The following is a 16116-nucleotide window of genomic DNA, read 5'->3' as shown; positions in this document are numbered from 1 at the left end:
ATACACATGTGGCAGAATTTCGTTGAAATTAGACACATGCAGGTTTTAACCCGCAATCATCGGTTAAGATGCACGCGTTCTAACCACTGGGCCACCTCGGCTCTACCGGGTGATAAATGGTCACTACCAGACATTGACGCTATTCATCATTAAATCACCAATGGGATCTAATATGTGTGTTTGTAGTTACACAGACATACACAACAAACCGAAATCGGCAGTAGAACAAGTGGTACCCAGACTTACTTGTGCGAAACCCTACTACTAAATAAGTAAGCTTATCGTTAATGTTACACACAATTACCACGATACGAATCACCCTACACTTTATTTTACTTTGATAAAGTTACAATTCAATCGACCCGATGGCGCATGAACACAATGTCAAAAAGTATAATTTATCTTATACTCACATGATATATCAATATCTTATATATCCTTATATTATTGTATTGTTTCAATTTACCGAACCGCATTCCAGGATGTGGTGAAGCCCCAAATTTTTTCCTTAAGAAGAATGAGTTTGGAAATCAGTGATCAGTTGAAAAAAATAAAAACAATATTGTGTTACGCGTTCTTTTTAACATTTAAGATGTCTGTTATAAGTACAAGGGTTTCGGACTGCCTTTTCTGGTTGGACTTTGAAAAGACCGGTCCCACCTGGGTGGGTGCACTCACCATTTATTACAAACATAAAACGATACCAAATATATTACTTGCAATGTATTTAGATGAAGATTACCGTACTTATAACGAGGTGACAATTAACCCAAAAAAATATATTTAAATAACCCTACTGGACTATCAAGATTTATCCAGGACTACATTGACATAATAAACTATATCTCAAGGCAATAATATCAAGATGGACGTCTTAAAGTTACTTTGAATTCGTAAGCAATTTTAATAACCAATACAAATTTTAACAGTTATATATACATATAAAATTAGTTAATAAACAGGAAGTCATTTACGAACCAAATAATTAGACGTATTATGAAGAATACTGTCATATATCAATTCACTTAAAACATGTAAAAACTCATTTACCATAAATATATATCAATATAAAATATCCTATTTGAAAATGAAATTATATTTATATATATTTTTTTTTGTATTGTTTATCATTAATTCACTGAAAAGTCTAATTAAAAATGTATTAAAGATAAAAATCAGTAATTCAATAAGATAAAATAATAACTCGATGTTCAGCGCGAGTCAACATTTTTGAAAATTAAAATTTATACGATCTCCCCTCACGTAATTGCGTTTAGAACGCGTATCGAAATAATATAAGCGAACTGTATAGTATCTTCATCGCATTTGAGACGGCGCGGTAGACGTGCAACCAAGAAAAATTATTCTTAATCTGTTTTTTTTTTTAATATTTAACAAAAAGGTTTTATATTGAAGCTACAAACACGTTGCGGTCAAGTGAGAGTGTGTCCATCGTTGAAAGTTTGGCGTGTAACTTGATATTTGATTACAAAGGTGAATATATATTTATTTTTTACTTATTTAGTGTTACAGTGTTTTAATGGATTTTTATATAATATCTATGAGATATATTACGCCAAATTTTAAATAAAAATGATCCTTTAAAATCTCTAAACGGTAAATTAATTCCTTAAATTAAAATTAGTTCAATTCTTCGTCGTACGTTTACTAATTTATTTCTTCTATATATTCAATAATAATTATTATTATTAAATTTTAAATTCGATCATTTATAATATATGAATAAAAACTATTGAATTAAATTGTATAAAAAAATTCTCCGACATCCAAACGTAATTCTAAAGAAAAATCATTAAACTGTCTTACAAAAAGACGAAACGAAAAAATTAATACAAAAAAATACGTACCTTATACCATTTAAGAAACGTTATGAATTCCTACGTGAAAAGACTGAAGGAAATCAATTATTTTTTTATTGGCATATATACGTGATAAGATTGATATAGTGAGTCACTTTCCGGCCATTGGCCCGGCGGAGAAACTGCATGAGATACCAGTTATGTGAATAATTATACTATACAGTTGCATTGCATTATTGAGCTGCATGTAATTGCGTTATGCACAAATATATTCGCTTCGTTTAAGCATAGAAATATGAAAATTCATTTACAAAAATATAATAATTTAATAATGAGGCGGTTGGAAGTGATTCTATTTTTAAAAATCTTTTTAAATATTGTCGGGGCTTATTAAGAAGTTTTTATTTAAAATAGTGTGTTTTTGTTGTTGCAAACGAGTCTGTGATTGTTTGAAATCAGCAACGAAAAAGACTTCGTTTTTTCTTACAGTTTTTTCTATAGTTAGTAATTCCAAACTAGCGTTGAGTTAATAGCAATAATAATAAAATTCTGTAAAACAATTCCGATTTAATTATTTACAAATCTTTCGAGAGTATAAAATGTTAAGGAAAGCATCCTTATTCCAGCAAAGCCGCAAATCGCTCGACGTTACATCCGATTACACTAAGTCTAAATGATATTATATCCCAAATGGTCACATTTCGACAAAGTTTTTACAACACTAATTTCGGTTTTACAAACAGAAATTCTGGCAGATCTTATAATCATTTTACCGTTGTACTTACAAAACTTTTCCTCGGAGACAATCCGTCATTATGACCTATGTAAAAAACCTGTTACTTAAATCTGTTTACTTGAGCAATATAATTAAATCTTAGAAACAATTTCAAGTCGCGTTAACTTACACCGTATATACTTAGTCAAAAAAAAAATGGTAACGTGAAAATAAAAAATGGTCTATAGGCAGCGGTAACCACCTACCATCATATGACCCATTTGCCACCCCACCTACACATCTATACTAATATATAAATGCGTATATATATATACATAATTGCTATGTACATTCGTTAAGCGTTCACCGCTAAGCCACAGAACCGAATTTGATAAAATTTGTTATGATGCAAATTCGAACCCCAAGGAAGGACGTAGACTTTTTTATACCTAAAACATACGACCGTCCACTTAACACGTGGGCAAAGTCACGGGTAGAATATGATAAAGCCTACAAATGAATCAAGCTAATGTACGGCTCAGACTCCGCTACTATGAATAGCGGTCAGATGTGAACCGTTGGCGAATTCGTATGCTAACTGTTAATGCTCTCTCATGAGCATAATTTTAAATTTGATCGATTGATTGATATTCAGATCTGCTGGTAAGTGGACCGAACTGCCCATAGATATCTCTCATGACTCTGTTAGAAATATTATCAATCCCTACAACGGCAATGCGTCAGCAATCTTGATAACTAAGATGATGATGATGATGGTATGTCCAGTGTACCTGTAATTACATTAGCTTCTCCACAACAATACGAAGTATTGTTGTTTGCTGTTTGGCGGTAGAATATACGATGAGTGATACCCACTTAGTCCTAACACCAAGTACTGATAAGATTGATATGGTAGGTAGTGTCAGTTTATTATTTAGATTGATACATGCATCCCGTAAATTTTGCATAAAACATTTAAATGCGACGGAATATCTTTTATATTGAACTAGTTTGTGCACACGGCTTCGAATGCTTACGGGGAAGGGGAAAGGTATTCCAGGTGTTAGTTATGTCCAGAATTAAAAGTAACGTACGTGCTTTTCCAGATCCAACCCTGAATGGGTTCGAAATTTCGCATTTCTAATATTAATAAGATCATGCAATGTATTTGGATTATAATCACGATTATAATTTTTTATTACTCTCCTCGTCGTTTAACGCCAGATGCAGTTATATCGAAATGTGAAAATATTAAAAAAATGTATGTACAAAAATATAAAGTAAATAAATAAGCATTTACTTTGCTACGGCACACGGCCTCGTTTTTTATTACCATATTAAATAGTCATATATCAGAAATGACTAGTGTTTGGAACGCAACGAGAGAAACTAAATCATTAAAATTCAAGTAAAAGTAATTGTAATAAAAATAAATAATAATTATATGATATTTTATTCAGTTGAAGTTAAATGTGACTCATTAAAATTTATGATAATCATTTATGAGATTCCACTTTCTAGTCGAAACGTAAATATAAAAAGTAATTCTGTTTATGATGATGATTGATCAATTTTCGTATTAAAACATTATTGACTTGGTGGTAGACCTGTAACCCGTATCGGTACTCCGTGGTCATAAATTATTTATTATTCCGTCAAACACCGATCATTTGTATTGCTCTGTTCCGGTTTGAAGGGCGAGTGAACCATATAGGCACAAACGACATTACATCTTAGTTCCCAATGTTGGTGGCGCTTTGGCAATGTAAAATGTGGTTGATATTTTTAACATCGCCAATGTATAATATGGGCGGTGGTGACCGCTTAACATGAGGTAAGTTTTAGGTTTGTGGGACATAATATCTCAACTTAGAGTAGGAAATACACTGGCGATATAGTCATGGAATGTTAGATATTGACATTGCCAATCTAATGCCAAGTATAGTTCACATGGTCAGATTTAACCAATTAACCAATTTAGCCTTTCAAAAGAGTTTCGCTTAAACATAACATATTGAACAGTGAGTACTCAAATTCGATATTTGTCGAACTTGTTTTAAGCGTCATCAAACTCATTCCAAAACAAAGAAAAAATCTCGTTTGATAAAATCGTTTTGTCTTTGTTGAACAAAAAATTAAGTTATTTCGTTACGTTAATACATATATATTTATATATAACGGACGTAATAATAAGTAACAACAACCCGCTAAAGCAATAAAAAAGGCATAATTTTCGGAGATTTCACTTGTATTTGAATTTCATAAAACTACTTCTTTATTATAAATATAAAATATATAGATATATAAAACTTGTTATTTTTTTATGATACGATCGGACTAGCAAATGTACCTGGTGTTCAGCGGTCACCACCGCCCATAGACATTAGCACTGATAGAAATATCAACTAAATCTTACATTTCAAAGAACCACCAATATTGGAAACTAAGATGTTATATCCCATGTGCGTGTAGTTACACTGACTCACTCACCCTTTAATCCGGAACACAAGAATACTAAGTGGCAGAATAGCTGGGTGGTAGCTACCCAAGCACAAAGTCCTACCACCAAGTAAATACTTAAAAACAAGGTTCCCATAAGATTATCTTAATTTAAGTTATAATGAACTAAAAACATTTTTCGTCTATAAAAAAGCCGTTTAATTTTTGCCTTTTGATTAATTTTGCTCATACAATCAAACAAAAGCAATGATCGTCTCAGACAAATATTTATGCAATTTACTAGCTTGGTAATCTTTAATGATTATCTTTATTAAATACAGTGCCAGTGCTATCTAGTGATCTTTACGCGTACACTTTCTTCAATCAAAGCTTGACGTCTTGCGTTTGTGATATTAACCAATTACACTAGAGGGCTCTGACAAACTACTAAATATGGCTAAATGTGATTGATGTAAAATATAGCAATGTGCAATGTAAAGTATTTTCACTATTTTCATATTAGGATGATAGATTTATTAATATTTTAGAAAAAATATTATTATGTTTCTCATGAACTCTTCATTTGATATGTTATATGGTACAAATGACCTTAACGTTTTTGGAACGAAAAAATTTAAAATTTTGAAAACTATTCTTTTATAGTTGGTGAAAGCAGACTATGACTGTTCCGTTTACCTTAAAAAAAATTAATGAATATCATCATCATCACACACAGATCCCTAAACATAAATTACATCCATAATTCCGTAATTTCCAAAATCATCAAAAATCTAAATCCAACTTAGATAATTATAAAACCGACCACAAAATAATTTTGTACGCTATTAACATCAGAATTTCTATTACCGTAATTGTTTGCGTATCAGAGCGCTTCTCGGGCTCGTGACCGAAATCATTTCCTTACTGGTGAAAGTCTTCTGAAAAAGTGTTTTTGTACGAACGTTCCGGTACATGAACGGCGAATTTTGTTTTTTGAGAAAGTGGGCAAATCGTTTCGGGCTAGCGTGATTTAGACCGTGGTTTATAAACGTTGAAATGTTAATAATGATGGATGATTATGACCACGAAACGTTATTGCTGCGGTTTAGTTTGATAAAAATTACAACACAAAACACACAGTAACGGTCTGTTTTACTTACAACATACAATTAGAAGCTGAAGTATGACGTTAAGCATAACACTTATAATATTTAAACAAATAATATTTAAATATTTACTATTCCTAATCAGTTATTTTTTTGGATTCAATTTTCAATCTCGAATAGAATTTAAAAACAAGTGATCCTAATATTTCCCTCTCATTTCATTAATTCTATTTTATATATTTTTTAAACTTACCCATATATTATATTCAATTAAATAAGAATCATTTGTATCTGTTACATCAGACGAATAAATTGAGTAATATATCCGATTTAGCGACAAGTCCACAAGTTTTTATCCTATTTTGGCTCTAACAAGATATTTTTGGCGGGATCAACCCACATACGTAAATGTTGAACTGTTATAAGCTCGTTGGCTGCTCTTCTTCTCATTCACTTCTCCGTAGTAGTAGTTTATGCAGTGCCGGGAGTAGATACCATGTCATGTCATAGCCAGTGTTAATAGCTATACTTTCAATCAGTAACAATTTGCATTTTTGTGCTCTTACTTGAAAGTTAGGTGAACAAATCTTACAAGCACAAGGAACATAACCTTTCATTTACCAAAGTCGGAGATTGGCAATACATGAAATGATTACGACGACCTCCGTGGTCGAGTAGTGTGTTCACCGGTTTTCATGGGTACGCCACTCCGAGGTCCTGGGTTCGATTCCCGGCCGAGTCGATGTAGAAAAATTTCATTCATTTTTATGCTGTCTTGGGTCTGGGTGTTTGTGGTACCGTCGTTACTTCTGATTTTCCATCACACAAGCGCTTTAGCTATTTACGTTGGGATCAGAGTAATGTATGTGATGTTGTCTAATATTTATTTATTTATTATATTTTTCTTACATCGTCAGTGTCTTAGAGAGCTGATGACCATATGCTGCCTTCTTGTAATAGTATTAATTAATAAACACTATAACAACCAGAATTCACTCTTTACAGAGCCAGAATCCAAAATGACTCTAGAACAGCCAACTGGTGAAATGTGGCAGAAGATCCGTGAGGAGTTAAACGAGAACCCCGACACAAAGGAACAGGATCTTGCTCACATCAAGGAATGGCTTAAGAAGGAACCTCATCTACCCGATGAGTTTGGTAAGTTTAAATGATCTTATGATAAATAGAAAGTTGAACAAAAATACAGTTGGATTAATATATATTGTAATGTGTTAACCTATAAAATTATAATCTTCAATAGTTCTTTTGAATCTTGGTTATTAAAAAGAATAACTATGTATAATTATTTCATAGAGAAATTTCAATAAACATTACTAAAAATGATAGTTTATCTAATCCAGTAATTTCCGCATTTTTCCAGATGACCAACGTATCATGACCTTCCTCAGAGGATGCAAGTTCTCTCTAGAGAAATGTAAGCGTAAACTGGATATGTACTTCACCATGAGATCAGCAGTTCCAGAATTCTTCACTGACCGAGACGTCGGTCGCCCCGAGCTACAGGAAATAATTAAGATTGTGTAAGTTAATCATGTCGTTTGTTTTAAATTTGTATAAACAATTATAATTTGAATATAAACAAATCATAAATAATGAAAATTAGTATTTAGACTTATGCTAGATATATTTTTTTGTAAATTTATCACCTAAGAGGGTGAAACTTCGGAGAATTTGTAAGGAAGTTCGTTATTTTTCGATATTTAGATCTTTTCCTTTTTGAAATTTCACCTCGCAAAAGAGAGAAAACTGGAATGATTTAAAAAAGAAACTTTAAAAGCAGGGTTTAAACTTCTGTTTATAAGTAAAAGACACAGGCTAGCCAAGATGTAAAATTTTACCAAAAAATCCGATAAATACATTAAATTAAATGTTATTATCCTCTATTTAGCCAAATGCCACCGATGCCCGGTCTAACTCCTGATGGTCGCCGAGTTATCCTTATGAGAGGTACATAAATTTATTTAACACAATATTTAATTAAAGTACTTAAAATCTCTATTAAATAAGTAAATTTTTAAATTTATTAGTCATTTAATAACACGACCAAAATTCAAATAATTTTTTTTTTTTTTTGTGTACAAATATATATAAATATTACTTCATCTTTGATTCTAATTGTATGATTTTATCTTCAAGGTATTGATAAAGATGTTCAGACACCAAACGTAGCAAATGCCTTCAAACTGGCCCTTATGTTGGGTGATGTGAGACTCACTGAAGAGAAGGAAGGTGTTGCTGGTGATATTTATATCTTGGACGCATCTGTAGCCACACCCAACCACTTCGCCAAGTTCACACCAACGTTGGTGAAGAAATTCTTAGTGTGCGTACAGGTGAGAAAGTTAATTTTAATTTTATCTGGTAGCATTATAAAATGATAAAATAGACACAAGTATCTACATCCATTACATCCTTTATTTTTGTTTCCTGAAACATTAATTGTTATAGTATTCTATATAAAAGTATTTATTTAATATAAAATCTATCGAATATATAATTTATTAAAAATACTACTTATACGTTTACATCATTTATTGAAATTTAGCAATCAAATAATTAAACACTCGTAAATAATTTAAACTATTAGAAGCTATATCATTAAAAACGATACTGTAAAAATAAAAAAAATATTTATCAATTAAAAATAATAAAACATTATAATTCAAACAGGAAGCGTACCCAGTCAAGTTAAAGCAAGTGCACGTGATCAACATATCGCCACTGGTTGACAAAATTGTAAACTTCGTGAAGCCTTTCCTCAAGGAGAAGATCAGAGAAAGGGTAATGATCTTAACATGATCTTTGACAAGCTATTCACTGGCTTAGAATTTAATGTATAATCAAAACTCGACTTATTATTAAAGTAGCTATTAATAATAACATTTTGTTAAATAAAGTCAGTTATATTGAAGCCACCTCGTAAACAAACATAAATAAAATTATTCTAATAATATTTTTCAGATCTTCATCCATAGCGATGTTAACGAGCTGTACAAGTATGTACCACAGGACATGCTTCCCAGCGAATATGGCGGCAAGGCTGGACCCATGAATGACCTTCATGGTAAGTCAAGTTTTAGTTCTAGTTTATTGAGAATCTAACCTTTGTGATTTTCTAACAATTAACCTCATTTAGAAGAAATGAACTAAATAGAGATATACTTTTTAACTTTCATATTTTAACGTTTCTCAGTATACTATATTTTGTTCTGTCTGTAGTCAACTGACATAAATATTATACTTCGATTTAAACTTCTATGTACTACAACAACCATAGATAACCAGTTACTGGGCTATGAAGTATTTTCCTATATAAACCAAGCTCATTCAATGCCGTTTAGGGGTTCATGTAGTGAAATGCAATATACTAAATTATGCATGTTATAGTGTTATATGTTATAGAGATGGCCCACTGGTTAGACCACGTGCATCTTAACCGAGAATTGCGTGTTCAAACCCAGGCAAGCACCACTGAAATTTCATGTGCCTAATTTGTGTTTATAATTCATCTAGTACTCGGCGGTAAAGGAAAACATCGTGAGGAAACCTACATGTGTCTAATTTCAACGAAATTCTGCCACATGTGTATCCACTAACCCGCATTGAACAGTTTGGTGGAATATGCTCCAAACGTTCTCCTTAAAAGGAGAGGAGGCCTTAGCCCAGCAGTGGCAAATTTACGGGCTGTTAATGTAAATAAAAAATGCATGTTGCGATATTTTCATTCTCAATTAACCACAAGCTGATGTATGGCAATAAATTAAGCACTTTTTATCCCCCATTTCAGCTCAATGAAAAAAAAATTTTAATTTTCAGATGCCTGGGTTAAGAAGCTAGAAGAATACAAAGGCTGGTTCGCTGACCAAGAACAGTACAAAGCAGATGAGGCGCTCCGACCAGGAAAACCTACCAACTATGACGAACTCTTTGGAATAGATGGATCTTTCCGTCAATTAGTCATAGATTAGAAATAACAAGTATATTATGGAGTTTAATATAATTAATTGAACGATTTCCAAAATAATTGAAAATTTTCGTTTATCTGACCCTTGTTAGAAAGAGATATCATTATATTACGTAGATACTTAAATGTTTTTAGTGAAATTGATATATTCGATCAAAATAAAAGCTATTGTTGTCCCTTTTTACCTGTAATGTTTCTCATATTTAGACATAATTTATTAAATTCAATCATTCGAGTGAAATTATAATTAGTTCAATTAATAACAGCGACTCCATGCATAATTATTTCTCCAAATAATATCCATTCAAGTTAAGTTGTCTCATATATGTCACAAAGTGCCATTATAGGACTATTAATTCTTACTTGTCTGGGTTATGTAGCATCTTCTCTCTATCGCACATCTCTATTTGCATTTGATACTTGACAAAATGCTATGATATCAACCAAAGTAGATTGCTCATTATTGTTTATTGTTATATTGTCATGTTTATCGGATTACTAAATAAAGTATTATTAATATAATTCAATTTGTTTTCTTTGTCTTTGATTTCGTCTTGTTTTTCAATTTCTAACTATTTATGTTACGCTGCCACAAATCTATACAAAATTGAAACATTTGCGAGATATACATATGTACATGACACATTGATTTTCTTATTTTATGTTTCCTTGTCATACCGTGTAAAACAATATGACTGAATTTCAAAACGTAATAAAATGTACACACATCCAACTAAAAAAAAAGTCCGTCCAAATCGTTATTGCGTGGAATAGGGGCAAGAATGCTATCTGTATTTAATTTTTCTCCAGTATTCATTGGAACTACATACTTATTTTCATTAATCCTAACCTAAGTTTATTAAGGCTACATTATTACTTTAATTTATCCTAACCTAAACTTATTAAGGTTTATTAGGCTTGAACTGCACGGTTGGACCAGCTTTAATGACCAAAACCTCTCTTCAAGAGAAAACCTCTGAGCCAGAATAAGCTTTAGTATCCAAAATCTTCTCTTCAAGAGAAAACCTCTGAGCCAGAATAAGCTTTAGTATCCAAAATCTTCTCTTCAAGAGAAAACCTTTGGGCCAGAACAGAGAAGTGAAAGTGGAAGAATAACATCAAATTATAAACGAACAATGGAGGACACAAGTTCTTTGTACGCAACGATAAAATATAAACCCAAATAACTGAGTTCATCTCTGATATCAACATTGTACGTTTTACGTACACTATTAATCGTTATACGCTACATATGGAATTTATTAATGGCAGCAGCCTTGACCATAGTTTATAACTGAGTTCTCTTTTTGTAGGTACCCATAGAGTATCTTCTTCAATTCAGCGAGTTAAGCAATGTCATGTTTTTTGCCATACTTTTTCATAATCTTTTTTTTATTATTTTGTTCGTCGATCCGATGTAATTCGACTATGACAAAACACTTGAAATTCTAATTTTGGTATACATACACACTATGAAATAAAATCAATAATTCAGGTAAATTTTTCGTTATAATCGCTCTTTGTTTTAAGTAAAAAACGACTTTTTTCACCAACGCGTAAACAGAAATAAGTCATTATAATAGTAGTTATAGGCTTTGCATAAAATAAATCATACGAAAAATTACTTAAAACAATAATTACCATGAAAAGTGCATTATAGGCTAGAGATTGTCCGCGAAAAGATTAATAGTACATTTTTCTATGGATTGTTGTACGTCATTCGATCGCGTATATAATAAGTTTTTACTTTCGAAACAATGACTAGCGAGTTGCGTCAGTAAGTTAATGTAAGAAACAGTTAAAAAAAACGACAAACGAAAACAATACACGAATTCAACATACGAATTCAAATGTTGAAATAAGAATAGAATGGCCAGCAAACAAAATTCGTAATGTACTTTTAATGTAAACTGTATCTCGTACTTAAGAGGCAAGGTAAGTATTTTTTAGCTAAACTACGAAATATTGATATAGAACTTTTAAATTACGAGCGCTTTCCAAACAACTGACAGTCGATGCTAATAAAAACTATAAAAATGGGAATATTTTTTATGTAAAGTTTATTAAGTTAGATATCTTAATAATAACAGGAAATTTCGCGAAACCATGTCTTCGAATAAGTATACTATACATATATATTCAAAAATACGTTCAGAAAACTAGAAATAAGTATTGAAGCATAGCACAGTAGCAGTATTGAGTATTTAATGGTGTAAGCTGTTGTTGTAAATGAGAATTATACGGTTTGCTTTGATTACGGTTAAAAAAAATGGAGTAAATATATAAACTTAAGGTTAATGTAACCCACGAGGTACCTACACCTCTGTAGAAAAGGATAAAAGTAATTAATTACCTCCCTTCTTTATTTCATTGATTATTTCGTTACTTATAGAGTACTTCAGACATTTTGGACAATTTAGGCAAATAGTCTTTCCTCATGAAACTCAATTGATAAAATAGAACAAAGTCCTATAAAGAATCTTAATTTCATTAATTATTCGAGGTATTTTAAATTTCGATCGCTTTTTTTATGGCATACATTGGCGGACGAGCATATGGGCCACCTGATGGTAAGTGGTCACCAACGCATAGACAATGGCGCTGTAAGAAATATTAACCATTTCCTACATCGCCAATGCACCACCAAGCTTGGGAATTAAGATGTTATGTCCCTTGTACCTGTAGTTACACTGGTTCAAGCATCCTTCAAACCGGAACACAACAATACTGAGTAGTATTTCTTGGCGATAGAATATCTGATGAGTGTGTGGTACCTACCCAGACGGGCTTGCACAAAGCCCTCCTACGAAATCTCCATAACTTCACGATAGTAATAATTAGCACCCACTTCTTCCATAAACTACAAATCCTTTAGCAGCAATATTTTACGTATGAACGGATATACAATAGTATTAAATGAACGAATCAGACCGAGGAATTGGAACGAACTGCAAGATTTTATTGCGCCGCTTATTTCGTACATCGATTCAGTGAACTATTACGAATGTTATAGTCGTGAAAATTTAAACAGCAACATAACTAGTTCGATCACTTTCTTAGTAGATAAGTTACAAAATAATATCTGAACTTAAGAACTGTTCTTTGAGGACAAAATCGATACTCATTTCAGCACACGTCCGAAATGTCCGAAAGGAATATGCGACTATAATAATTTCAGATCAAATCAAATATTCTTTATTAAAGTAGGTTCATCAAAGCACTTTTGAATCGTTAAATTTCAGTATTGAATTATATGTAAGGGTACCACCGGTTCGGAAAGTAGAACTCAGTAATTATTCTTTTCCACCATTTTTATTACAGAGTGTATACCAATAAAGTACAATTAAATTTATACATTTCCTGCCTAGAAATTAAAAAATACTAAGTCCACGCTTTTTTATCATTAATATAATTAAATATTGAGTTATAATTTTTTTTTAGGTGGAAAACCAGCAGTAGGCGCTCCTGATGGAAACTGCCTACCATCGCCCACGGACATCTGCAACATCGGGGGACTTCCAGATGCGTTGCCGGCCTTTAAGGAATGAGTACGCTCTTTTCTTGAAGGTTTCAAAGTCGTATCGGTTCGGAAAAAAAACACATAAAAGGGATACTCGCATCGAAACAGTTGATTATGAACATTTCACTCGTGAGATATGATGTAAGTCTTATTTTTACAGATTAGCGCCCTTGGTTTTTCCGATTTATTTTCCTCGCTTTTTCCCGTTTACTTTTAGTTTTCAATCGAACGATCAATTAGTACCAACTAGAGTTTAATTATGAAAGGCTAATTACTAGCTAGTCGTAGCTTCTGAGAATATTTTTCATTATGAAAATAACTAATTATTATTTTTTAAATATTATTTTACTGCTACTTATATTATAGGTGCAAAAGTTTGAATACAATAACGTCACAAAAGGTGAACGGATCTGCATAATTTGGCAAAAAAAAATTTGGCATAGAGATAGATTATAGTCTGGAAGATCATGTAGGATATCCCCCCTCCCCTCTCCTCCCGCAAGGCCAAAGCCGCGGTCAGTAATTAGTAAGCTATATAGAGATTCGACAGTTTTTTATCTGAGAAAGTAGAACAGGACTATCATGATAAAGCCATACATCGTGGAAGCTAAGTATGTCAATTTTTAATCAGTGCTTTCTACAAGATACATATGTAGCACTGAAACGGTACTAATTGCTGTGTGACGGTCAAAGATACCCGTTAGGTATAAAATAATCGTTCTGTAACGTTAGTATGTATATATTTTTTTCAAATTTATGAATTTGTTATAGTGGTATAATCAATTTAATAAAAAAAGTATACTCAAAATCAGTCACAATAGACGAAAATGTCGCGAAACATCATAAAAAAAAAAAACAATAAAATAAAATAAAAAGAGTTATTTAAATCCATACTTAGCCTCAGTGATTTATTTTTTAACTATTGTTTAGTTGTCAATCATTATTCAAATTACCTTGTGTAATTTAAAAAAAAAAAAAACTTCGCCGATACTGTTCAACGGAAACTGGAAAATGACGTACAGTTTTACAGTCAATTATAATCAAACTTGAGCTTGAGGAAAAAGAAAAATTAAAACATAACAACATCTGACATCGAATTGACATCAACATCGAGTCGAGAGCTTGAAAAATCTATGATATTAATTATTAGAAACATTAGTCAAAATTACATTACATACATTAGCAGCCTGTAAATTTCCCACTGCTGGGCTAAGGCCTCCTCTCCCTTTGACGAGAAGGTTTGGAGCATATTCCACCACGCTGCTCCAATGCGGTTTGGTGGAATACACATGTGGCAGAATTTCGTTGAAATTAGACACATGCAGGTTTCCTCACGTTTTCCTTCACCGCCGAGCACGAGATGAATTATAAACACAAATTAAAACATCAAAAATCTCCCTGAAATATTTCAAAAATCTACCACCGATGGAACTCAATCAGACGGCGTTTAAAGGAGAAATGCTTCATTTGATTTCAGTTGTTATATCATCATTACATAGTATAAAACAAACTCGCTCATCGCTGTCTGTCCCTATGTATGCTTGGATCTTTAAAATTACACAACGGATATTGATGTGGTTTTATTCAATAGAAAGATTGATTCAAGAGGAAGGTTTATATGTATAATACTTGCACAATAAAGTAGAGAAACACTGATATTTTTATAAGTTTCTAAAGTGATGTCGTAAATAAACACATTTTTTGCGCTTACATTGAAAATGCTGGCTGAAACCTACGAGATAGATCAAAATAATTTACTACAGTATTATACACCTTTGAAAGGTCTTCAAAAAAATCCACTATGATATATATCTATCTTTTAGGCATAACCCACAATATCTATTTTTTATTCTTTACTTTTTACGTGAAATAATGCTTATATTCGAAGCGATTTTAAGCAATACAGCATTAATCCTTACTCTAATTGAGTAAGGATTAGTGTTGTATTGCTTAGTACCTTAAATACATTGTGCATTTAATATAGATCAATCTAGCCTTTTACAGTATGTAATTTAAATGAATATTTTCGAAGATATTACAGATTTAAAACGTAGGGACATAGTCGTTTGTATTGTCTAATGACTAAAAACTGTGAACGTAAGACATTCTGTAGTATATTTAGTATCATAATTGCACCCGTGCGAAGCCAGGGCGGGTCGCTAGTTCCTGTAATATAACGATTTATAATAAAAATTGCTAGCGATTATGCAAAACAATTTCACACGACATGGTATTAAAAACATATGATATAATGTAGAATTCCTATAATCCTTATCTTTTATAAAATAACTTTTTGTTAAACAAACAATAGTAATTTTATACTTACTTATATGTAACATACTATTTTATAATATACGTTATGAAAACGGATTAAGAAATTACTAAAATCTTTGGGAAATATTGTTGTAACGCATTGGATGTCAGAAACCTGCCGTGCAGATTTATAAACAACTGTGATAAAGCTGTTGTTTTACATAGGCTATGCATCCAAGTATCAATGTCGCAACCTTTTCAAGGTCTGAAGATCACAG

General features: G+C 31.9%; 2 protein-coding genes across 2 annotated transcripts in view; both read left to right on the top strand.

Moving 5' to 3' along the window:
* LOC113396880 (alpha-tocopherol transfer protein-like) overlaps nucleotides 1-16116 on the top strand; it is a 171000-nt gene that overhangs the window by 111962 nt on the left and 42922 nt on the right. The gene's annotated exons all lie outside the window — the stretch shown is intronic.
* On the top strand, nucleotides 1305-10587 carry LOC113396883 (alpha-tocopherol transfer protein-like). Its single transcript, XM_026634951.2, has 8 exons — nucleotides 1305-1494; nucleotides 7086-7238; nucleotides 7462-7621; nucleotides 7990-8048; nucleotides 8238-8434; nucleotides 8772-8882; nucleotides 9063-9165; nucleotides 9918-10587. The coding sequence occupies exons 2-8, from the start codon at nucleotides 7100-7102 to the stop codon at nucleotides 10067-10069; spliced, it is 921 nt and encodes a 306-aa protein (XP_026490736.2). The 5' UTR covers nucleotides 1305-1494; nucleotides 7086-7099; the 3' UTR covers nucleotides 10070-10587.

Source organism: Vanessa tameamea, chromosome 21, assembly GCF_037043105.1.
Source record: "Vanessa tameamea isolate UH-Manoa-2023 chromosome 21, ilVanTame1 primary haplotype, whole genome shotgun sequence".
Lineage (NCBI taxonomy): Eukaryota > Metazoa > Arthropoda > Insecta > Lepidoptera > Nymphalidae > Vanessa > Vanessa tameamea.
Note: the sequence above shows the minus strand (reverse complement) of the source record. Positions and strands in the feature narration are given on the sequence as shown.